Source organism: Lithobates pipiens, unplaced genomic scaffold, assembly GCF_037356315.1.
Source record: "Lithobates pipiens isolate NorthernLeopardFrog02 unplaced genomic scaffold, aLitPip1_a1.2 Scaffold_28, whole genome shotgun sequence".
Taxonomy (NCBI): domain Eukaryota; kingdom Metazoa; phylum Chordata; class Amphibia; order Anura; family Ranidae; genus Lithobates; species Lithobates pipiens.
The window spans coordinates 67,174,857-67,200,905 of record NW_027507789.1 but is presented as its reverse complement, the minus strand read 5'-3'; the positions used below and the strand labels follow the sequence as shown (position 1 = coordinate 67,200,905).

Sequence of the window (26,049 nt, the reverse complement as noted above, 5' to 3'; positions counted from 1 at the left end):
GTAGAAGAGGAGGAGCCGGGGGAGAGAAGAACATGGTGCCACTTACTGACACTGGACCTCAGGCAGTGGTCAGTGACAGTCCGCCCTGGGCGGGGAAAACTAGTTGCAGCCCCGGACGCAGGACCGACCGGGGGACATTGCCTCCAACTCCCACACACACGGCAAATTATGCAGCCTGGGAGTGTGAGGCCTTAGGTGGCCGTCTAATTTCAAAGGAGCTCAAAGAAGCAGATCTCAAAAGAGCTCAAAGAAGCAGATCCTACAGGCTTTTGAGCATTTATGAGCTCTCATTTTTTCTGTCTGGAAAAACCCTTCCATGTTAGCCAATGTGTCCATGCACACAATGGCTTTTTCATGCGTTTTCAGGCATATGCTCCTACAGGCAGAATAACCCCCCCCCCCACTAAACTCGCATTTTTGAGAGAAGCTTTTGAGCAGAAAAGATGCCCAAGTGTTCAAAAATGCGCAAAAACACACAAAATGGGGAGATAGGATGAAAACTAACCTCCTGTCCATTTTCATCCGATCTGCCAGACGGATGGAAAATAGGGTCATCATCTCTCTGTATCTACAGACAGGATCGGATCGGATAGCAGAGGGTGTCAGCAGACATGTCACCGATGACTTCTGCAGCTCCTTAGGCTTTTCAGGCTGACCTGATTGGATAGCCCGTGTGAAAGGGGCCTAGTGCTCAAAAAAGCTAAAAGGAGCTTGTAGGAGCTCAATAAAAACATGCAGAAGAGCACAAAAAAGTACAAGCTTCTTCAAGAAGAAATAAAAGCTCAAATACCTATAAAAGCAGATTTTTTTGAGCTGCAGTGTGCATGAGCCCTAATTGTTTATCACTTTGTTTACCTAAAAGTTTTTGCTTCTGTGCCCACATTGACATGATATACAAGTAGAGGTGCAGGGAACTAGAATAAGGTGACCAGATTTTTAAAATGAAATACGGGTACATTATTTTTTTACTGGTAATGGCGCCAAGCAGCGACTCTCTGCCCATCACCGCCGCCGCCGCCTCACAACGTGTCAAGTCTTACTCTCCAGGCCCCGGCTACTACTGGGTGGGGAGCAGAGGAAGATCACTCTGCCAGGGAAGGCAAGGAGATAATCAGGCAGGCGGCTGGCCGGGACTTGAGCCAAGGCAGAAGAACATGTGAGCGGAGCTGAATGGGCATGCACCCAAAACTGAAGAAATATTCCCTCTGCTCTGACCAGCACATGATCAGCAGAAAGCGGCACAGATAATGGAAGAAAATACACCCCCTAAGCTAGTAGGAGTGACAGAGCGGAGGTGTATAATTCAGATTTTTTATTCTGCCCTGATTGTCTTTGAAATTGCCCCAGTCCCTGTTCAAATCCAATCCGGGGACAAAACCAGGGACAGACTTGGTCCGGGGACAGTGTCCTCAATCCGGGGACCGTCCCCGGAAACCGGGGATGTCTGGTCACTCTAAACTAAAACAATAAATATCCCACAGTGTTATTAACCATAAATTAGTTAGTTTAAAAGCATAGCAATCTATGCAAACATAAGATAAGGTATCAAGAGTCCATGATCTTTTGGTATATTAAAAAGTCCAAGGACCATATCAGGTGGTAATGGGGGGTCCCACACTCAGGGCTGCCATCAGGGGGGAACAGAAACCATGTTCCAGTACACTGAAAAGACACAAGGAGAGAGGCGACTCTGGGTGCAGATATAGGACAAGTTTAAAAGCAGGAAGAGGCGTGTTGCTTGATAAAACACCGCTGGTAGTAGGAGGCCGGCCGTGGTGGAGACCTACTACTATGGATGATGACCCTATTTTTCAGCCATCTGGCAGATTGGCTTCCTAATACCAGCAGTGTTGTATCGAGCAACACGCCTCTTCCTCGCAGGTATGGATTGATCACCCCCATGCTGGGGCTTTTTCATGCCTACCTATGACTTCTCAAATGTGAGTTGCTTGTACTAAGTGCTATTAAACTTGTCCTATATCTGCACCTAGATGCGCCTCCCACATTGACATGGTCTGCTCCATTCTCCATAACCAAAATAAATAAACATAAATCAAAATGTCAACAAGGCACAGATAAACCCCTCAGAATGGCCACAGTAGGTTTGCAGACCTAGAACCACAAGCTCAGATATCTCCAAAATGGAGTACTCAATGCTAAGTCATCAGGTGATTTAACTCTCCAGCATCTACTAAAAACTAAAATAGCAATTTTGTGTGGACTTACTCTTTAAAAATATGCTTTCTTAAAGGGGAACTATACTTACATTCAGATCCTCAACTGGTCTTCCAGGTTCTGATCTTCGCCTGTTTTCATCGGCTAGGTCAAAATGACTTCACTCCTGAATGTGTGCAGGAGGTCATTCATCTCAGCATTGCCAAAATTGAACACAGAGTTGTGCATACAGTGTGGACAGGCAGATAAGAAACTTTAATGCAGACGAGACATAATGGAGGATATTTACTACAACTGGAGCACTCAGAATCTGGTTCAGCTATGCATGGTAGCCAATCAGCTTCTAACTTTGGCTTGTTCAGTTAAGTTTGACAATAAAACCTGGAAGCTAATTGGTTTCTATGCAGAGCTGCATCAGATTTTGCTCTCTCCAGTTTTAGTACATATCCCCCAGTATGTTTCTTCTGCATTAAAAATACTGCCAGATTGCAAAAAAAAATTCCCTAAAGTTCCACTTTAAGCAAGGCACATGGCAGTCAAAAGGTTATTAGTCACTTTTATTAAAAACAATAACTGCACTATAATTGTGCTGCAGCAAAAAACCTTTGCTGTTCTACATTTCTTTTAAATTAAAATGCAGTTGGAAAAAAAGGCCTTTCACATTATTCTCAGATCTTTAGTATTGAACCAACCCATCTGAGGAATCCGTGTCACAAAGACACACCCTCATAAAACGATTTACTAAAAAATAGAACAAGAACTTTACAATTTTATTAGCAGATAAGAACAATATGATCTTCAAAGTCTGCTTTCATCTTGTTTCAAGTAGAGGAACGTTTTTTTTTAACTGCATAGACATTTTACAAAAGTATAACCATAGAGAAGCTAAAGCCAAATTTAAGTTTCAGGGCAAATTCTAAAAATAAAAATAAATTCCAAAATAAAAGTACTTTGTGTGACAGCAGCGGTCTCTCTACTGCGTCCAGCACACCCTGCACTGAGTTAGACCTGCAGTGCTCCAATCAATAACACTCGCTCTCCTTGCCTCGAACAGTTGTCTCCATTAAAATATTTTCCCTCACCTTCTGTTCTAGTGTTAATTGTAAACCTTACATAGACTTTGGTTCTACCTGGTGAAAGATGGGGTACTCTTTTTAAATTTTTTTCTTTTAACCATAGCATATTTAGTGGCTGAGCTGGTGCAGGGTTCAGAAATGGTGGCCCCTATCCACTGGCCTGGGGGGTTATGACCTCTTGGGAAGGCACGCAGTGACGCCACAACCCTATACGAGGGGAGGACGGGCTCTTATATGCGATTTCTGATGCAAGCTTTGTAAGTGCAATGTTTATTTGTTTTAATAAAATATCCAAATCGGTTTTACACTATGAGGGCTTCCTCCTCTCTTTGAGCTATTATTAGTGCAATATCCGTTTGGGATTGGGGATCCTGTGTGATTAAAGTGACGCTGTAGTTACCGGTGGAAGGTCGATCGATAAGTTCCGGTGTACCAGTAACGATATGGACGGTTCATAATTAAAGCTTCATTTCTTTTACCGTCTGGTAAGCGCATTCACTTCTCGGTGACGGGCACTTGCTTGCTGTGTTTCGTCTGGAATCCCCGTGGTGTCATGATAAGAACTCATACATAGGACCCGTGTCTGTAGTTTTTGATGGACTGTTATCTTAAAGTCATTTTTTAAGCAAAATAGTGTCGATCAATGAGAGGAATTCGAGGATTTAGAGTCATTTATTACAATTTTTAATCAATTTTTGTGTGATTTATTTTAATTTACATTAATTCAATATTTAATGGTGCTTGTGCGCAGCTCTTAAGCCTTTACCTTTATCACCTCTTGGCCCAAGAAGAACTTATTAGGATTGGGGCGGTGTTGCAACATGAATAAATCAGTGTGATTTAGTCACAATCACCATGTTGAATCAGGTTATTAGTATCCTAACCAAAATTATTTTTTCCATCTAAAATAGTTAAAAAAAAAAGTAAAAAAATAAAAAAAGTTTAATTGGAAATTGTCCCTCGTATAAAGACACAATTTTTTGTACAAAGCATTGTTGTAATGTGGCACTACAGATACAAAAGTATAAATTGATGAACAGAATGACACTACCTGCCTGGAGTTTGCATGTTCTCCCTGTGCCTGCGTGGGTTTCCTCCGGGTACTCCGGTTTCCTCCCACACTCCAAAGACATGCAGGTAGGTTAATTGGCTTCTGTCCAAAATTGGCCCTAGTATATGAATGGGGACCTTGGATTGTGGGCTCTTTGAGGGTAGGGACTGATGTCAGTGTGCAATGTACAGGGATAGGGACAATTGTAGATACTCACTCAGGTTGAACTGGATGGACTGGTGTCTTTATTCAACCTTACTAACTATGAAACTATGAAACTATGAAGACTTGTTATACTATACACCACTCCAGGTAATGCCTCCTCCTGCCTCTACCTCAGTCCAGCCCTGAGCCAAGTGCCCATCAACACCGGCTCCCTTTTAAAATCACACACCTGATGCTGAAGAGCATATGGGCTGGTGATAGGATATTTTGAATAATTTCGTTTTCATTCATAGTTTTAAATTTTTTTTTTATATTTCTGCAATTTAAGATGATCAACTGTATAGCAATTATGTATGCATTTGTATTATTATGTTCTCATTTTTGATTTTGGGCTATGATGGGAATTTGTTTTTTTTGCATTTTTAAGTGCACTTTACCACCACTGGGTGAATTTTGTCATTTATCATCATCATTAACTTCATTTTTTTCCATGGAGGTTATTATGTATGTATGTATGTATGTATTTATTATCCCTCTTATTTTTTTTCTTTTATAAAAGCTTGGCTCATGGATGACTTTCAATGTATTTCTGTGAGATAGCTGGTCTACTACACATGAAACCCTAGCCCATAAACATGTTGAATGATTCCCAATGAACATGCAATGCCCTCCAGGAGAGAGGTGACCAGCTTCCGTCTGTGCTCCATTCCCATGGCGAGCAGAACTACACACTGGACCCTGCCTCGGGGAGGGGTGGGGGCAGCTATCCCAGACCAATCTTGGCTCCACAGCGTTGTGTAGCTTCAAAAAGACTGTTTAACCTTTGCCTGATTTTTCATTTGTGACACACATCAAATTCCAACTCCTCAGACACAGAATACGCATAATTATATTTACTGGAAGACCTGATGAATTCTATGCAATCTATTGTTAAAGCAGGGGGACATGCTATCTAGAAATGGATGCAGGCTATTGTTAGTAGCAATTCATATACAGCATAGCAACAAAACGTTTGTTTTCAATGTACTACTAATGTGGACACAAAATAAATACAGTGCCCTGAAAAAGTATTCATACCCCTTGAAATTTTCCACATTTTGTCATGTTACAAAAGCGTAAATGTATTTTATTGGAATTTTATGTGATAGACCAGCACAAAGTGACACATAATTGTGAAGTGGAAGGAAATGATAAATGATTTTCAAAAGTTTTTACAAATAAATATCTGAAAAGTGTGGCGTGCATTTGTATTCAGTCCCCTTTACTCTGATACCCCTAAGTAAAATCTAGTAAAACCAATTGCCTTCAGTAGTTACCTAATTCAAAAATTGAGTCCAACTGTGCGTAATATAATCTCAGTAAAAGTAAAGCTGTTCTGTGAAGCCTTCAGAGGTTTGTAAGAAAACCTTAGTGAACAAAACGCATCATGAAGGCCAGTGAACATACCAGGCAGGTCAGAGATAAAGTTGTGGAGAAGTTTGAAGCAGGGTTAGGCTATAAAAAAAATATTCCAAGCTTTGAACATTTCACGAAGCACTGTTCAATCCATTATCCAAAAATGGAAAGAGTATGACAGAACCCGCAAACCTTCCAAGACATGGTCATCCACCTAAACTGACAGGCTGGGCAAGGACAGCATTAATCAGAGAAACAGCTAAGAGACCCATGGTAACTCTGGAGGAGATGCAAAGATCCACAGCTCAGGTGAGAGAATCTGTCCACAGGACATTTATTAGTCGTGCACTCTACAAATCTGGCCTTTATGGAAAAGTGGCAAGAAGAAAGCCATTGTTGAAAGAAAGCAATACAAAGTGCCATTTGCAGTTTGCGAGAAGCCATGTGGGGGACACAGCAAACATGTGAAAGAAGGTGTTCTGGAGAGATGAGACCAAAATTGAACTCTTTGGCCTAAAGGCAAAATGCTATGTGTGGCGGAAAACAAACACTGCACATCACCCTTAACACACCATTTTCTTCAGCAAGCACAGGTGAGTTGATAGGAAGATGGATGGAGCCATATACAGTGCAATCTTAGAAGAAAACCAGTTAGAGCCTGCAAAAGACTTGAGACTGGGGCTGAGGTTCACCTTCAAGCAGGAAAACAACCCTAAACATACAGCCAGAGCTATAATGTACTGGTTTAGATCAAAGCATATTCATGTGTTAGAATGGCCTAGTCAAAGTCCAGACCTAAATCCAATTGAGAAACTGTGGCAAGAATTGAAAATTGCTGTTTACAGACACTCTCTTCCAATGTGACAGAGCTTGACCTATTTTGCAAAGAAGAATGGGTAGAAAGTCACTCTCTAGATGTGCAAAGCTGGTAAAGACATACCCAAAAAGACTTGCAGCTGTAACTGCAGCGAAAGGTGGTTCTACAAAGTATTGGCTCAGGGTGGCTGGATACAAATGCACACCACACTTTTCACATATTTGTGTTTAAAAATTTTTGGAAACCATTTATCATTTTCCTTCCACTTCACAATTATGTGCCACTTTGTGTTGGTCTATCACATAAAATCCCAATTAAATACATTCTTTGGTTGTAACATGCCAAAATTTGGAAAGCTTCAAGGGGTATGAATACTTTTTCAAGTCTCTGTAGATAGATAGATAGATAGATAGATAGATAGATAGATAGATAGATAGATAGATAGATGGTTGGATAGATAGATAGATAGATAGATAGATAGATAGATAGATAGATAGATAGATAGATAGATAGATAGATAGATAGATAGATAGATAGATAGATAGATAGACAGCCATAAAATTGGATTTGTTCATCATTTACTAAAGGCAAATCCACAGTGTACTACAAGTACACTTATAAGTGCAGTCGCTGTAGGTCTGAGGGGGAAGATCTAAAATGAGGGGAAGCTCTGCTGATTTATATCATCCAATCATGTGCAAGCAAAAATGCTGTTTTTTTATTTTCCTTGCATGTCCCCCTCGGATCTACAGCGACTGTGCCTCCGAGTGCAGTGTACATTGGATTTGCATTTAGTATATAAACCCCCAGGACTTTGAGCAACAAAAAACATCCAGGTATAAGTCTACACAACACAATAAAGTGTCTAGTTATATATATTTTTTCACCCAAGATTCACAAAGCTTTCACCCAAGACTTCTTAGAAGATCATGTGAATATAAAACATGTAAATGACAAGACCCCTAAAGTGGAAGAAGTATAATATATTACAATAATAAAGTTGAACGTGAGAGGGTCCCAACCTATAGGGTCACTATAGAAGCACTTTATTAAATAGCTCTTGTTAACGTTTTATCTATTCTGTATGTGCGCAGTCTTAAGATAATAGGCGTATGAAGAGTCGGTAAAATTAATTGGCAAAGGGCCATTCATGGGCAAGGTTAACTAGGAGCACTGATATGAAAATGTATCTTGCACCACTGATTGCACTACCATAAACAATTTCAGAGAATATCTGCCTAAAAGCTCAGAGCTGAATTCAGAACACAGAGAAAAAACTGGAACCCGATGAAGACTTGTGAACTTGCGACAGACTGAAAAGGGCTGTCTGGGTGGGTCACAGAACCTTTGATTCATTTTCGACCTGTTCATCAGGTTCTTCATAGTTTAGTGTCACCGCCTAAAAAAAAAAATTGTCACCTCTTGAGCTCCAAATAGACAACACCCCAATACTGCCTTGAATCATGGGAACCTTGCAAATTTTAACACCTTCATTTCCACAGAGAAGCGTCACAGGGAAAAATGTTACAGTGTCTTGGTTTTAGCGTAGTTTGCAGGTACATCCTTTTTATTTATTGATTTGTCCTTAAAAATATTTGTTGACTGTACTTAATATACCTCATTGAGCCATTGAGCCATAAGGTCATCTTCTGCAAAAATACGCATTTAATAATATCTCACAATAAAGATGAAGCATCCAAAAAGAGAATGGTTAAGGTGCAATTCTAGGGAATTGAACTTTAAAGTTAAAAGCAGTGGCAAAAATTGTCCTCCATTAAGGCAAAAGATCTTGTGACTCTGGCATCTTTAACCTGGTGGCAATAATACTAAATAGATCAATAGCAAGAATTCAGCTTGAAGCCAGATGCACAGCTTGCAATCTGAATGTGCTATCCCTATTTAATCTCTTTTAGAACTACCAAAGCTATGTAGTAGATTAGCCTTTCTCACCTAAGGATCCCCAGAAACCTAGGCATTTCTATGGGTTTGCTTGAGCAATGAACAATTTACACTTCTATGAAAATCTACCACAGCTGCCAGAGATGTATTCAGATCAATGTAATTGGGACATTCCTCCCACTGTCCACCAATGTAAGGAGCATACTTTCCACTGACCACCAATGTAAGGAGCATTCTTCCCATTGACTACTAATGTAAAGAGCATTCTTTGCACTGACCACCAATGTAAGAAGCATTCTTCCTGCTGACCACCAATGTAAGGAGCATTCTTTGCACTGGCCACCAGTGTAGGAAGCACTCTTCTCACTAACCACCAATGTAAGGACCATTCGTTGCACTGACCACCAATGTAAGGGGCATTCTTCCCACCGGCCACCAATGTAAGGATCATTCTTCCCACTGACTATAAATGTAAAGAGCCTTCTTTCCATTGACCACCAATGTAAAGGGGACATTCTTCCCACTAAAAACCAATGTAAGGGAACATTCTTTTTACTGGCCACCAATATAGGGAGCATTCGCTTCACTGACCACTAATGTAAAGTGCAATCTTTAACTGATCACCAATATAAGGAGCATTCTTCGCACTGACCACCAATGTAAGGAGCATTCTTCAAACTGATCACCAATCTAAGGGGTATCCTTTTCACTGACTACCAATGCGAGGAACATTCTTCCAACTGACAAACAATGTGAGAGGCATTCTTCCCAATGACCACCAATGTAAGGGGCATTCTTCTGACTACAAGTGTACCAAGACCCTTCACTGACCACCAGCGTAAGGGGTTCACGAAGGGGTAAGGGAGAGCACAACAATTTTAATTTTTCACCTCTCATATTTTTAGCTTTTTTTTTTTGCCCATTATTATTATTATTTTCAGTGTTATTATTATTGAAAAAATTGTTGCATAGAGCAGCCTAGGGTGTCAAATACACCAAATTCCTTATTCTGTTATTTGTTCTTATCTGCAGCTTACTGATAACAGTCATGTCTTGTGTAGGATTAAGTTATTAGAAAGGGTTCCCTGAGATCTGAAAGTTATTTCAAAGGTTCCTCTGTGTTAAAAAGGTTGAGAAAAAAAATGTAGTGGAAGCACTACCTAAACAATCCTCTCAATTTGCCTGTAGTCAGGTAGACTGTTGTACTACATTGCCGTTGGTAGAGCTAAAGACGAAGGATTAAGACTTTTTGTAGTGAGTTCAGTGAAATTAATGCAATCTAATTGGCTGTTATGACTTGCTTCAATTTCCGCTTTTCCTTACGTAATAGGACAAAGTTTACAGAAATTTTTTAAAATAGTTCAGTTATTAACGTTTAAAAGATATGCTTTCTGTATAACTTCAAAAAAAAAATAAAAAATAAAGCTGCAAATATTTAGCAGAGTCAAACAGAAACTTTGCCATACTCACTTGCCAAATTTTGAAGGTGATTTGGTAGGCGATTTGGTAGGTGACTTTGTAGGTGACTTGCTCTGCCCCTTAAACATGGTGCCACTTTGTCCCCTTGCTCTCCTTCCCTGTGTTCCTTGAACCTCTGTCCTACAGTGCGTTACACCTGAAAGTCTGACAGCTTAAGCCAGAGAACGAGAGGTTTGTATGACAGGATAATGCAGAAGGCAGCAGACTCCTCCCAAAACTTCTAGCCTGGGCGATGGGACCTAAACGTAAAAAGAAAAGAGGTGTATATAACCTGCTAAACCAGTTAAGTAGGACAGAGAGGAGAGACACTGACTGCCTGTCCCCACCCTGGCAGAATGTCCCTTTTTAGGTGCATACTTGTCAATACTCTTCCAGAAATAATTCAACATGGAGCCAAAGAGATTCTGTTTCGTTCAGATATGAAAGGGTTAAAATTAGCAATTGAAGAGCGACCTGCTGTAAGAAATCATATACAGTATCTCACAAAAGTGAGTACATCCCTCACATTTTTGTAAATATTTTATTATATCTTTTCATGTGACAACACTGAAGAAATGACACTTTGCTACAATGTATAGTAGTGAGTGTACAGCTTGTATAACAGGGAAATTTGCTGTCCCCTCAAAGTAACTCAATACACAGCCATTAATGTCTAAACCACTGGCAGCAAATTGAGTGCACACCTAAGTGAAAATGTCCAAATTGGGCCCAGTTAGCCATTTTCCTTCCACCGGTGTTATGCGATTCGTTAGTATTACAAGGTCTCAGGTGTGAATGGGGAGCAGGTGTGTTAAATTTGGTGTTAGCGCTCTCACTCTCTCATATTGATCACTGGTCCAAGTTCAACATGGCACCTCATGGCAAAGAACTCTCTGAGGATCTGAAAAAAAGAATTGTTGCTCTACATAAAGATGGCTTAGGATATACGAAGATTGCCAAGACCCTGAAACTGAGCTGCAGCATGGTGGCCAAGACTATACTGCGGTTCAACAGGACAGGTTCCCCTCAAAACAGGCCTCGCTATGACTGACCAAAGAAGGTGAGTGCACCTGCTCAGTGTCATATCCAGAGGTTGTCTTTGGGAAATAGATATATGAGTGCTGCCAGAATTGCTGCAGAGGTTGAAGGGTTTTGTGTGTGTGTGTGTGTGTGGGGGGGGGGGGGGGGGGGGGGGGTCAGCCTGTCAGTGCTCAGACCATACACTGCACACTGTATCAAATTGGTCTGGATGGCTGTTGTCCCAGAAGGAAGCCTCTTCTAAAGATGATGCACAAGAAAGCCCGCAAACAGTTTGCTGAAGACAAGCAGACTAAGGATATGGATTACTGGAACCATGTCCTGTAGTCTAATGAGACCAAGATAAACTAGATAAACAAGATAAAAGCGTGAGTGGCAGTAACCAAGTGTATTTTGCCTACAGTCAAGCATGGTGGTGGGAGTGTCATGGTCTGGGGCTGCATGAGTGCTGCCGGCACTGGGGAGCTACAGTTCATTGAGGGAACCATGTACTGTGACATACTGAAACAGAGCATGATCCCCTCCCTTTGAAGACTGGGCCACAGGTCAGTATTCCAACATGCTAATGACCCCAAACACACCTCCAAGATGACCAATGCCTTGTTAAATAAGCTGAGGGTAAAGGTGATGGACTGGCCAAGCATCTCCCCAGACGTAAACCCTATTGAACATCTATGGGGCATCCTCAAGTGGAAGCTGGAGGATCGCAAGGTCTCTAACATCCACCAGCTCCGTGGAGGAGTGGAAGAGAACTTCAGTGGCAACCTGTGAAGCTCTGGTGAACTCCATGCCCACAAAGATGAAGGCAGTGCTGGAAAATAATGGTTGCCAAAATATTGACACTTTGGGCCCAATTTGGACATTTTCACTTAGGGGTGTGCTCACTTTTATAAATACAGAAAAAATCAGCGCAGTACAACCCCTTTACGAAAAGCTGCTGAACACCAAGGATCAATTACCAAATCCCAAAATACAATATATCAAACAGATGGTACAGCGCTCTAACTAAAATAAAATGATTACTAACATATTAAAATTAATAAAAAGTCCAAAGATAGCTTTTGAGTCAAAAAGTCCACGTGAGGAATCTTCAGTGGTATACAGTCAGTTCATGCATAAAGTGACTTAGTGCCAAGGGGGGGGACCACCACCAATGGTAAAATTGGCTGCTCACCTCATCGTATGGACCCTTTAAATTACAGAGGGTCGTATGCACTTAAATATCAACTCGTCCAATCACTGTACTCCTCTCCGACAATATCCGACCGATTCACAAACGAAAACACAGCTTTCTCCCATTCAGAGTCAAATGAACTGACACGTTCATGGAATACCCACACTGGATCGGTATATAGCAGTATTCACAATTCCTCAGACCATGTGGATAGAAAGACAGGCCATAGTGCTCTCCATAGAAAAACGTTTTAATGATGAATATACATAAAAAACACACTTACAATAACGAAGCTTCATACGATCTTTAAAATGATCAATGACCGCGGGTGACGTCACGTGATCTCCGTCCGTACGTTACGTCCCTATGGGCGGGACTCCATCAGTGGACACGGAAATCCGTATAAACCCGTATATAAGAATATAGAACAAAAAAGTGTTAATTTTAGCGTGAAACGTGTCAGGTTTTTTGGTTTTATATTCTTTTTCCCTTTGCTGTTGTGATCTGTATGATGTGAAGGTTTTTTAGTGGAAACAATAAGGGCACAATTCACTTTACCAGATCCGGAGTGCGACTATCCAGAGTTCCTCTGTTCTTTTCCATGTAATCACTTTTGTTGCCAGTGGCTTAGACATTAATGGCTGTGTTGAGTTATTTTGAGGGGACAGCAAATATACACTGTTATACAAGCTGTACACTCACTACTTTACATTGTATCAAAGTGTAATTTCTTCAGTGTTGTCACATGAAAAGATATAATAAAAATTTAACAAAAATGAGAGAGGCATACTCACTTTTGTGAGATACTGTACATAATCCGAATCAAAAGTGCCTTCTCTTTATTGACCCATTGCTGACATACAATGACAATAATAATCACAAAATAAATGATATTTGTTACTCATCAAAACCACAGAGTGGAATCTATAAATTACAGATACTGCACTAGTCTGTCACATCAGGGCTGCTGCCATTTTGGGGAAGGCATATATTAGCCTCTTTCATTTTAAAGGGAATATATAAAGTAGAACTAAAGGCAACACTTTTTTTTTAAATTTAGATAGAGTAAGGGAGGGTTATAACAACTGTCAGATTTTTTTTACCATCTGTGTCCCATTGGAGAGATTTCCCTTCACTTCCAGTCCAATAGCTGAAAAGAAAATTAAAGGAATCCATTGCCCCCCCCCCCCCCCCCCCCAGGTCACCAAAACTAGTGTCTTCAAGATTTCCCCTTCTATTACTTTTCTGGGGACACCCCTTAATTCCTTAATTTTGGATTTTCATTTACTTTCACTTTCAATGATAACGGTAGATGGGATGAATACAGAAGGTGAATCTTCGTAATGGGGCACAGACAGCAATAAAAACCTAATAGGTGTTCTAATCCATCCCCACTCTGTCCAAAACTAAAAATAAAGTTTTGCTTTTAGTTATACTTTAATCAAATTTTTTTTTAGATAAACATAATGTATATAAAATAGATCAACTTGATACAAGTAATTTTTGCTTTCTTACGGCAAAAAAATAAATAAAAAACTTGTTTTGATTTATAAACTGCTAATAATGTACATAAAGGTAGCCATATTTGCTCCTTAAATACTCAAACTTTGCAATTTGCTTTACAGTGCTACACAACAGTTGTGCTTTAGCCCTTGTACACACGATCGGAGATTCCGACGACCAAATCCGTCGGATTAATTCCGGACCCGGTCCGAAAGTGATGTTGCATACACACGGTCGAACCAAGTTGTCGGAATTTGCGGTTGCCAAGAACGCGGTGACGTAAGCCGCGTACGGCGGGCCTACAAAAGGGAAGTTCAGCACCACGTCCGGCACCCTTTGGGCTCCTTCTGCTGATCTCGTGTCTATCGCGTGTTAGTAGAAGTTTGGTGAGAGACGATTTGCGCTTTTCAGATTTGTGATTCAGATCGCTACTGCTCTTCGGTTTGTGCATGTGTGTGCGTATCTGATAATCAGTGAGTGCAGTCAGTAAGTATTTGTTTCTCATTGTGGACTATATCTTGGTATAGTACGCTTTGAAAGGCATTTCTTATTGTCTGCTTGCTTCTGCTATTCAGGTCGTTCTTTCAGGCCTTGCTGTTTATCAGTGCTTTCTGTTGTCCGTTCTGACCAGCCGACCGTTTTGAAACCATGTTTCGTCTACGTACTCGTCGTAGAGTTTGTGCTGTGCAGGGGCTTTGTGTTGGGGTTCTTACTTTGACACAAGCCCGGTCCATGAACAGGGAGGGGAGGCGTTTGTGGACCAAGAATTGGTTGCGCCAGCGTGACATGCCTTTTTTCCGTGAGATCTACGAGAATAATCCTGATCATTTCAGGAATTATCTCCGGATGACGGACCCCGTTTTTCACCGTCTGCTGGCTTTGCTGACCCCTTATATCACCAGGCAGGATACCTGCATGCGGCAAGCCATCATTCCGGAGCAGAGGCTCATCGCCACTTTGCGCTACTTGGTGACAGGGAGAAGCCTTCAGGACCTCAAGTTCTCTACAGGCATCTCCCCCCAGGCTCTGGGGATCATTATTACAGAGACCTGTTCTGCCATTATTCAGGTCCTGCAGAAGAACTATATGAAGGGAAGTTTTATCCTTTAACATCAAATTCTATGTATCTCATGATTGCTAATGTCTTGCATTTCTTTCCTCATTCCCTAATTACCATCATTGCAATATGCTATAATTCATATGCTCTGCCCCTTTGTCCTCAGGCATATTTGCCTCAGTAACTTCCCCACCATGCTCTTCTTGGCCCATAAAACTATAGTCTAGTCACTTACCAATGTCTTTTGTCAGCTCCATAGTATTGTTTTCCCCTAAACACCCCCTATAATGTCTACAAATGTCTACAAATGTGATGTGTGTGCTTCAATTCATGCAGAGTGTCAGGAAGGGCATGCCAGCACCCAAGATGGCTGCCGAAGAAGACGACCTGTTACCTCTTCATGTCAGGAAGGGCATGCCAGCACCCAAGATGGCTGCAGAAGAAGATGACCTATTACCTCTGCCCCTGTCAGGATGCCATTGGTGTGCATGCACCATGTGACAGCTTTGTCCGCCCAAACAGGCTATTTAAACTCAGCCAGTTTCCAGGCTCAGTGCTGTCTGCTCTACAGCGTTCCTTGTGTAACCTGCAATTAGCTACCTGACTTCTGTTCCTGTTGTGACCCGGCTTGCTTCCTGGCGTTCCTGTTTCCTGCCTGCATCTGACCCCGGCTTGTCCCCCACTCCGCACCTGCCTGCTCCTTCTGCCACTCCACTGCCAGCCTGTTGACGACCCGGCCTGTAATCTGATTCTGCTTCCGCTTCAGCTTCTGTTCCTGACGTGCCCGTTGTGTATGACCCAGCCTGCCTGTACTTGCCTTCTCTTCAGCCTTGAGGGTGCCACCATCCCTTCTGCTGCATCTGCACTCCTGCCTGGAGGGATCAGTTGTCTACTTGTTCCAGCTACCTGCCTACCACTTCTCTGGGATTTCTACAGACACCTCTACAGCCCGGCCGAGTGCTCCGATCCAGCTCCAGCGATCCCACCAGGCACTCGTGTGACTCTGCATCTCGGTGCTTCCTGTCAGCTCTATCAGGGGCTCCGAGTCAGAGCTGCAAGAGAGGCCGTCCTCTGCATATCAGGCTCCATCACCAGGTACGTGACACAGAGTCACTTTTTAAAATTTTTGGGGTTGTGCCAAACTCATTAGGAACCCCCCTCCCCCCAACTGCTAGCTCAGCTGATAGCAATCCTCTATCTGATGACTTTACCAAACCCAATACACACTATACCTACCTTTTTGATGATCACATTTATGGATGAATTCCCCTAAGCATGTAGTGCAAGGGCCTGCCTCAATACTTTCAAATGCTATTTTTATTTTGTTTTTTCACCTATTAATTATCTTGATATGTAATAGCTGAATGTCAAAATGTTCTTCCATTTTGGTTTCTTTTTGGTATTATGACACTTCTTACCTGTCCGGTGGGCTGCCAATAGTGTAACTAAGGAGGGGCTTCCCAAAGTATCACACATTATTTAGGCATTCAGCTCTCAATCAAGTGGAGAGTGTTACCTGTCCAAAACATCCCCCCTCATTTTTTAGCAAGGCACCATCAGATGGGGGGGGATGGGGGGGGGGGGGTGATGACTCTCATAAGGGGACCTTCTACTTTAGGCTTTAAATAATCAGTTCCCAAAATGTTATACTAATTTTGACCAAAAATGTTGGTGTCTAATCTGCTTGCAATGTTGATTTGTCAAATTACTAATTTTGGTTCTTGTTTCACTCCACAGTGTCCTTCAACGCCACAGGAATGGCAGACTGTGGCCCCCCACTTTGCCAGTCGTTGGGACTTTCCCAATTGTGGAGGAGCAATATATGGGAAGCACGTCCGCATCGTCCCACCACCCAACTCGGGGTTGTACTATTTTAACTACAAGGGGTTTAATAGTATCGTGATGTTGGTGGTGGTGTCTGCGACATATGAGTTTTTGTATGTGGACGTGGAGCAAAATGGATGGATGTCGGATGGTGGAGTCTTCGCACGGACGGAGTTCTACTGGCATCTCCAGAGTGGCAGTCTGGGCTTGCCACCCCCAGAGGAGAATCAGGAAGGACTCCCGTTCGTCTTCATCGCGGATGAGGCGTTTGCCCTGGCGAACCATCTGATGCGGCCTTTCCCGATGAGGACCCTCACCCCAGACCAGAGGATTTTTAATTTCCGCCTGTCCAGAGCCCGAAGAGTGGTGGAGAACACTTTTGGTATACTGGCCAGCCGGTTCCACCTTTTTCTTATGCCTATTCACATGGCGTAATACAAACTGAATCACATAGTGCTGGTGTGCTGTGTTCTGCACAATTTTCTTAAAAAAGTTTCTGTGAACTATGCGGTCTCAGTTGGCCAACAAGAAGCAGACTTGCTTGAAAATGATGAGAACCTCACGGGCCTTGAACCTGCTCATCCTGGCTTGCCCCCCCAAAGCGCCCGTGAGGTTAGAACCCAATACATGGACTACTTTGTGGGTAGGGGGGCCATTGATATGTCAGACAATGTCTGAGAGGCATTTTCCGAATAAATTTTACTTGGAAACTCCTTCATTTACTGCTTGGCTTGCTTTTAGGTGTCTCCTAGGTAAATTTAGGTTTTTCCTTGTTGTGCCTTTTTCACCAACAGTGCAAACCCAAATTCTGAGCGAGATGAGGGGACAGTCTCTTCTTCAGCTAAGCTTATTATGTTATGGGTCTGCTACACACACACCTTGTTTTTTTTTTTTTTTCAACTATAAGTTTTTTATTAATGCCCATTACGGGCTAAGACAACAAATACAACTTATGCAACAACGTACATTAGGGTATAGTAGGGGGGGGGGGTCCTCCTAATCAAAAAAACATATGTAGGGAGGACAACATACACCAAATAAGCATAACGTTCCCTCCCCACTTCGTTGCTACACCTTGTTTTTGGTAACTAATGTATGTAGTGCATTGCTGACCACAATCGTGCTCATTTTCAGCACCATGGCAGGAAAATGGCATGATGTCCAAATTCACACTTTACTGTGGGTGTTTTTTTACTAAAGGCACATCCACTATGCACTACAAGTGCACTGCAAAAGTACACCTGAAACTGCACTTGGAGTGCAAAGTGGAGTTTCCTTTAGGAAATAACACCCATTCTCACCGCAAACTAAAATTTTACTCCAAATACATGTTTGGCGCAATGAAAAAGGAAGCCACACATTGTTGATAATTTAAATTTTTAATCCAAGCACATTCACATGTACGTTTAGAAATGTTTTTTACAACAAAACAAGAAATTGTGTGTATCAAAAACAGACTTTCGGCAAATTTTTGTTTACTTGTTGTTTTTGTGTAAACAGGCATGTATCAAAGCGTAAAATACAGAACACAGGAACTTACAAAGTTCAACTTTGAAAAGTGAAGACAATATCAGACATGAGTATGTACAAACTGGGCTGATATTGCCTTCATCACATGGGGTGTCACCCCTGGAAAATCCAAATTTGGAAGATGCACACAGTGTGTCAACATGTGCTATCTCCCATCATGGGGGATCAATGTACATGCTTTGGGGCTGCAACCCCTTCATCTCAGCCACTTTACACAAAACGCGTACATAGATCCCCATGATGGGAGATAGCGCATGTTTACACACTCTATGCATCTTCCAAATTTCTATTTTCTAAAAATACAAAAGTTGTGTTTTAAAATAGCAAAACTAAAACCCTAGCTAGTTTTTGGTCTTCCACACTCTCCCCAAAACATCAATGATGTTCTTCATTTTATTTTTAACATCATTGATGTTTTGCTGTATGTTTTCCAAATCCCGATTGCACCCCATTATCTCCCCAATCAGGATCTGGGCACTTTCACTGGTAAAACGGGAATCTTATTCCACATCACCTACAAAACAAAGCAAAAAAACACATGTAATAAAAATATGGTGAGATACATTGATGAGCTTACCGGAAGCTGTGTTTTCCAACACTCACCTGTTGTGGTGACAATTTGTCCAACCTCAACGATCTCTCCTTCCTCCTCCTCCTCCTCCTGCTCCTCTGCTTCTGGTTTTGGAATTTGGCCTTCTTTGGGAGGGGTGTGGTCCCTGGTGTCCTCATACTTGCCTAGTCTTCTCTCCCCTATGAGAATGAAAAAAAAGAATAATTAGCACACAGAGGGCAGAATTAGGAATATGAAACATTGTTTGGAAGTGTTGTACAATTGTTTCTTTTGGCAGAGCTTCAAGGTCAGAACATTATTGGGGACACTGTGTTCAACTGGAATACTTACCTGCAGAACGATGTTTCCTACGAACGATTTAAACCATGAACTTGAAAGTGGCCATTTTAAACTGCACAACATGAAATCAAAGCACATGGAGCAGTATGCAAGCAATAATAATCATATGAACACACGACAACTACTTACTTTTGTCAAGAACACGCTTGATCCTTATGTACTGCTCGTGCTTCCTCAGTTTCAGGTCTGACCAGCGTTTTCTCAGTTGATCCATGGATCGGCGTACCCTAAAATTCTTATGAAGACTCTTCACAACTTTAGTCATGATCTTGGCCTTTCTGATATTTGAGTTTGGGTAAGGTCCATACTTCCCATCATAGTCGGTCCTGTTCAATATGTCCACCATCTCCAACATCTCTCCAAAAGACATATTTGAGGCCTTAAACCTTCTCTTCCTGTATTGGGATGTTTCAGGCTCCGGGCTTTCCTCACCCTCCTCCTCGTTAGTGTAACTATTATTAGTGCGCCATGTGCTCTCCCCACTGCGCCGAAAGCAAAGGGGCGGGGAATAGTCTAGATAGAACGTCAGGGGCGGACGGAGTTTCACGCATGCACACTGTATATAAAACGCAACACGCGTGTGTCGTCCGTACGATCGGTGAACAGAAGGAGAAGCTGACGCGTCGAACGTGCAAACGAAGGTAAAATTTTGAACTTGGTACATCACTAGGCTATACTTCTTCTAGATTGAGGCCTGCATTAGTGGAGTTTAGCCTGACATTAGGGTTTGTCTTGTGTTGTGTCTTGCAGACATTATGGATGGGTTCAACGATCATAGCTTCCTTCCTCTGTTCATCGATAAATACAGAGACATGCCCTGCCTGTGGCAACCAACACACCCATAATATAGTAACAGACACAAGAGGCAGGCAGCAATGTTGAAACTGGTTGAGTTTGTGAAGCCGGTGGTCCCCAAGGCAGATGTCAACTATTTAAAAAAGAAAATCGGTGGCCTCAGGAGTACATATATGAGGGAGAGGAACAAGGTGCTGAAGTCCATGCAATCTGGAGCTTCAGCAGATGACGTTTATGTTCCCACCCTGTGGTATTATGACAGGATTAGGGATGAGCTTCGAGTTCGAGTCGAACTCATGTTCTACTCGAACATTGCCTGTTCGCCTGTTCAGCGAACAGTGAACAATTTGGGCTGTTCGCAGCAAATTCGAAAAGCCGGAACACCCTATACAAGTCTATGGGAGAAATCTAAAGTGCTCATTTTAAAGGGTAATATGCAGGTTACTGTCCTAAAAAGTGTTTGGGGACCCGGGTCCTGCCCCAGGGGACATGGATCAATGCAAAAAAAAGTTTTAAAAACGGCCGTTTTTTCAGGAGCAGTGATTTTAATAATGATTAAAGTGAAACAATAAAAGTGTAATATTCCTTTAAATTTCGTAGCTGGGGGGTATCTATAGTATGCCTGTGAAGGGGCGCATGTTTCTGGTGCTTAGAACTGTCCCTGCACAAAGTGTCATTTGTGCAGGAAAAAAAGTCTTTTAAAATCACTTGTGGCTATTGTCGGGTCCCGTAATACAGAGAACACTCAATGAGTGTTCTCTGCATTAGCCGACAATTCATTCATTCATTGATAAAAAAAAAAAAAAGCGTGGGGGTTCCCCTAAATTCAATTACCAGGCCCTTCAGGTCTGACATGGATATTAAGGGGAACCCCGTGTCAAATTAAAAAAAAAAATTTACGTGGGGGTCCCCCTAAATATCCATAACCAGACCCTTCAGGTCTGATATGGATATTAAGGGGAACCCCGCATCAAATTTTAAAAAAAATTGACGTGGGGTCCCCCTAAAAATCCATATCAGACCCTTTATCTGAGCACGCAACCTGGCAGGCAGCAGGAAAAGAGGGGGGGACGAGATAGCGGCCCCCCCTCCCTCCTGAACCATACCAGGCCACATACCCTCAACATTGGGAGGATGCTTTGGGGGTCTGTGACCCCTCAAAGCACCTTGTGCCCATGTTGATGAGGACAAGGGCCTCATCCTCACAACCCTGGCCGTTGGTTGTGAGGGTCTGCGGGCGGGGGGGCTTATCAGAATCTGGAAGCCCCCTTTAACAAAGGGAGCCCCAGATCCCGGCCCCCCCTGTTTGAAATGGTAAGGGGGTACAAAAGTACCCCTACCATTTCACAAAGAAAGTGTCAAAATGGTTAAATAAGACAAACACACTTTTGAAAAATTCCTTTATAAAAAAAAAAAAAAAAAAAAAAAAGATTCCAGCGGTGCTAATCCACTCTTGCTATCCAGCGACGGATCTCCGGGGTCCAGCGATGGATGATCATATCCAGCGACGGGGGATCTCTCAGTCCAGCGCTGTCCATACATCCTTCTTCTGTCTCCACTCCGGAGACACTGCAGAGATCCCAGCGCTGACGTTTCTTATATTAGGAGGGCGGGGCCACCCGTCACCTGACCCCGCCCCTCTGACGCTGGAGAGGGAAGCCAGGGGTTCCCCAGTGACGTGTGGGTGACCCCGCCCCCTCTGATGTAACGGAAACCTGCGTTACATGTTCGGCTCATCCCTAGACAGGATGCATTTTCTGTCAGACCAGGCTGAGGTCAGAGAATCCCTCTCTACTCTTCCTTCCACACGTCCTATGCTCCATTCCACACCCGATGAGTCTTCCGACGCCCAACCTGGGCCTTCCACTCAGGAAGAACTGGGGGAGCCCAGCTTGAGCCAGGTACAGTATTGTTGTACATATTTTGGGAGTAAAAATGAATGATGTTAACTTGATTTTTGAACACTAATTGCTGAGTTTTGAAAGTGTTTCACATATGAATAGACAGTAGTGGCCAAAACCTTTGGGACAAGAAAGAAAAATGTTGGGCACAGAATGATAGTCTTTTCTATTGGTTAACAATTTGCAACAGTGTTGATGTGAAAATTGTGTGTGTTTGATGAACCAAAAACTCAAACTATGTCCCTTTTTCATACACAGGAAGAACTCAGCCAGGAACAGGAGGGTGTGGAATGCAGCAGCCAGGAGGTGGCTGTGGAAAGTGGCAGCCAGGAGGAGGTGGGGGTAAGCGGCAGCCAGGCGGTGGGCGGCCAAAGGAGCCTCACTGAATGCCAGGTCCCTCCGCTCCGCCTTCCACGCAAAAGGGCGAGAAAGGGGGGGGGGGGGGGGGGATGTTGAGGAGTCAGCCCTGAGGCTGATTGGTGAGGCTTCTGCGGCCCTCCAAGCAAAACCCACCTACCAAGAGGCCTTTGCCGCCTTGGTTGCGTGCAAGCTTGATAAAATGGAGCAGGGGCAACAGCTCTTGTGTGAGGAGGTTATTATACACACCCTCAACAAGCGTCTGTTGGGCCAAATGACACAAGAAACACACTTGTGTGGTTTGGCCCATGCCCCTGCTCCTCCTCCTCCTCCTCCTTCTGCCACACCTCCAGCACCACAGCCACAGCCTGGAAGGAAGTGTGGAAGGAAGACCAGAGAGTGATGACGTGGGTTCAGTCTGGTCTGACAGAAGATGCAGCCTGTTGTAGTACCACAGCCTGGGAACATAGATGTCATCTGCTGCTGTTCCGGGTTTCATGGACTTCAGGACCAGACTTCTCTCCCTCAGACATGTACTCCTCAGGCCACCAATTTTTGCGTTTAAATAGTTGATGTGTGCCCTGGGGGCCAAAGGCTTCGCTAATCTCCCCAGTTTCGACATCGCTGCCTCCCTCTTTATCTGTTACTGACACCAAAATAAAGGTATTTTTTGTTTGAAGAAATACTTGCGTATGTGTTTTACTTCCAAAAGGCCAGTTTATTTGTGAGCAGGCAGGTACATTTCAAAAATACAAAGTGACATGAATAACAAGGGGCACCAACACTAAACAACCTCCTGTAGATTAAAAAAGAAAAACAAAATATCAAAAATACAATATTATATATATAATATATATATATATATATATATATATATATATATATATATATATATATATATATGTTGTTGTGGTAAGTTAACACACAAAAAACACCCTAAAAAATGAAGAAATGAGCAAACTGACAAAAAAGGAGATGTTTAGGAAAAAACAAAAAAAAATGCATCCAAAAAAGAATAAACAAAATCTAAAATTGTGTAGATGTGACGAAATCCAAAATTGTATTGCAGAAATGGTTAAAAAAAAGAGTCAGGAAATACGTTCGGGAGAAGTGTGTATGACTATGAGCATCAAAAGAAGTTCCTTCTTGCAGCATTGTAAAGAACAAGAGAATGCGCTTCATGAAATAATTTTTAACATTGTATTGTGACGAATGTGCTATACCGATTACGAGCAGTAGTTTTACCTGAACGAGCGCTTCCGCGTCAGAATTTGATTGTGAGCATGTGTGGCACCTTGTCCGTCGGAGTAGGCTACACATGATCGGAGTATGTCCGATCAGAGCAGTTTGTTGGAAAATATTTCTGGCAAGTTGGAAAATTTGGTCCGACGGATATTCAGACGGAAACAGTCCGATGCATACCACACACAGTCGGAATATCCGACAAAACGCTCCGATCGGACACATTCCGACGGAATCTCCGACCGTGTGTACAAGGGCTTAGGATTCTTTCACACCGGGATGCTTTGCTCAGTAGGGGATCCTTGAGCAGATCCTTTGCTGATTTTGAGCTGAAGTGGACAGATGTCACTTTTTTCCGCATTTTGACAGAAAATTGTGGAGGATCTGTGTTGTATCTATGGGCTGCCAGATATAAAAAGACTTGTTGTAGGTAATTTGTATATTCACTGGTCCAATGATTTATCATATGGTTTAGTGAGCCCTGAGACTTATACAGGAAGCCAGACCACACCGCTAGGTTAGAGACCACAATTTTCTCAATTGTTGTTAAAGCTGAAAGTGGAAGAAAACACTCCTCTCTTTACACCCAGGTCAGCAACAACAACTTCGTCCACCCTTTTTCTGGTTGCAGGATCTTTGGTCATCTTGATTGGCTGACCTGGAATGACATAACTCCTGCACATGCACATTGGTTCCGGAATAAATTAACTTCCACATGTGCTGATAATGTATAATGAGTTGCGCATGCACTGCTCAGTGTACATTCCAAAGATTGCGAACAGGCAGGTAAGTTTGTTTAATGCAGAAGAGATATAGCCTGCTTGCAATTTTAACATTTTTTATTTGACTTCTGCTTTTACTGAACTTTTAGTTTTAGCTTAGGTTCACATTGATGCGATTTGGCATGCAATTTGACATGTCAAATCCCATGCCAAATCGGCGGCTATTGTTGGCAATTGCACTGTCCGAAACGGTGCAACGCCAAATTTGTGGCGCCACACATAGTTACATAGTAGGCGAGGTTGAAAAAAGACACAAGTCCATAACGTCCAACCGATGTGTGTGATGATATGTCAGTATTACATTGTATATCCCTGTATGTTGCGGTCGTTTAGGTGCTTATCTAATAGTTTCTTAAAACTATCAATGCCCCCGGCTGAGACCACTACCTGTGGAAGGGAATTCCACATCCTTACCACTCTTACAGTAAAGAACCCTCTACGTAGTTTAAGGTTAAACCTCTTTTCTGCTAATTTTTTTGAGTGGCCACGAGTCTTGTTAATCTCCCTTCTGCGAAAAAGGTTTCTCCCTATTGTGGAGTTACCAGTATGGTATTTGTATATTGAAATCATATCCTCTCTCAAGTGTCTCTTCTCCAAATAAGTTCAGCGCTTGCAAACTTTCCTCATAACTAATATCCTCCAGACCCTTTATTAGCTTTCTTGCCCTTCTTTGTACTCACTCCATTTCCAGTACATCCTTCCTGAGGACTGGTGTCCAGAACTGGACAGCATACTCTAGGTGCGGCCGGACCAGAGTATTGTAGAGTGGGAGAATTATTGTTTTATCTCTGGAGTTGATCCCCTTTTTAATGCATGCCAATATTCTGTTTGCTTTGCTAGGTAGCTTGCCATTGCTGAGCCTATCATCTACTAGGACCCCCAAGTCCCTTTCCATCCTAGATTCTGCCAGAGGTTCTCATCCCAGTGTATAGATTGCATTCATATTTTTGCCACCCAAATGCATTATTTTACATTTTTCTACATTGAACCTCATTTGCCATGTAGTTGCCCACCCCATTAATTTGTTCTGATCGTTTTGCAGGGTTTCCACATCCTGCGGAGAAGTTATTGCCCTGCTTAGCTTAGTATAGTCCGCAAATACAGAGATTGAACTGTTAACCCCATCCTTCAGGTCATTTATGAACAAATTTAACAGGATTGGTCCCAGCACAGAACCCTGGAGGACCCCACTACCCACTCCTGACCATTCCGAGTACTCCCCATTTATCACCACACTCTGAACTTGCCCTTGTAGCCAGTTTTCAATCCATGCACTCACCCTATGGTCCATGCCAATGGACCTTATTTTGTACAGTAAACGTTTATGGGGAACTGTGTCAAATGCTTTTGCAAAATCCAGATACACCATGTCTACGGGCCTTCCTTTATCTAGATGGCAACTCACCTCCTCATAGAAGGTTAATAGATTGGTTTGGCAAGAATGATTCTCAATGTATCCATGCTGAGTACTGCTAATGAATGATACCGTTCTCATTACTAAAATCTGGTATATAGTGCCTTATCATCCCCCAAGAGTTTACATACTATTGATGTTAGGCTAACAGGTCTGTAATTCCCAGGGATGTATTTTGGGCCCTTTTAAAATATTGGTGCTACATTGGCTTTTCTCCAAACAGCTGGTACCATTCCAGTCAGTAGACTGTCAGTAAAAATTAAGAACAATGGTCTGCCAATTAGTTGACTGAGTTCCCTAAGTTCTCTCGGGTGCAAGCCATCTGGTGCCGGTGATTTATTAATGTTAAGTTTCTCAAGTCTAACTTTAATTCTGTCCTCTGTTAATCATGGAGGTGCTTCCTGTGATGTGTCATGAGAATAAATTCAATACCTTCGTCATCTCCCCATCTGTTGTAACCAGTGTCCTTCCTCATTCTTTATGGGG

General features: G+C 42.5%; 1 protein-coding gene across 1 annotated transcript in view; it reads right to left on the bottom strand.

Moving 5' to 3' along the window:
* EVPL (envoplakin) overlaps positions 1 to 26,049 on the bottom strand; it is a 121,697-nt gene that overhangs the window by 78,034 nt on the left and 17,614 nt on the right. The window contains exon 2 of the mRNA XM_077459357.1: positions 10,049 to 10,296. Within this exon, the coding sequence (XP_077315483.1) occupies positions 10,049 to 10,125 (77 nt within the window). The 5' untranslated portion in view covers positions 10,126 to 10,296. The remainder of the gene's footprint in view (positions 1 to 10,048; positions 10,297 to 26,049) is intronic.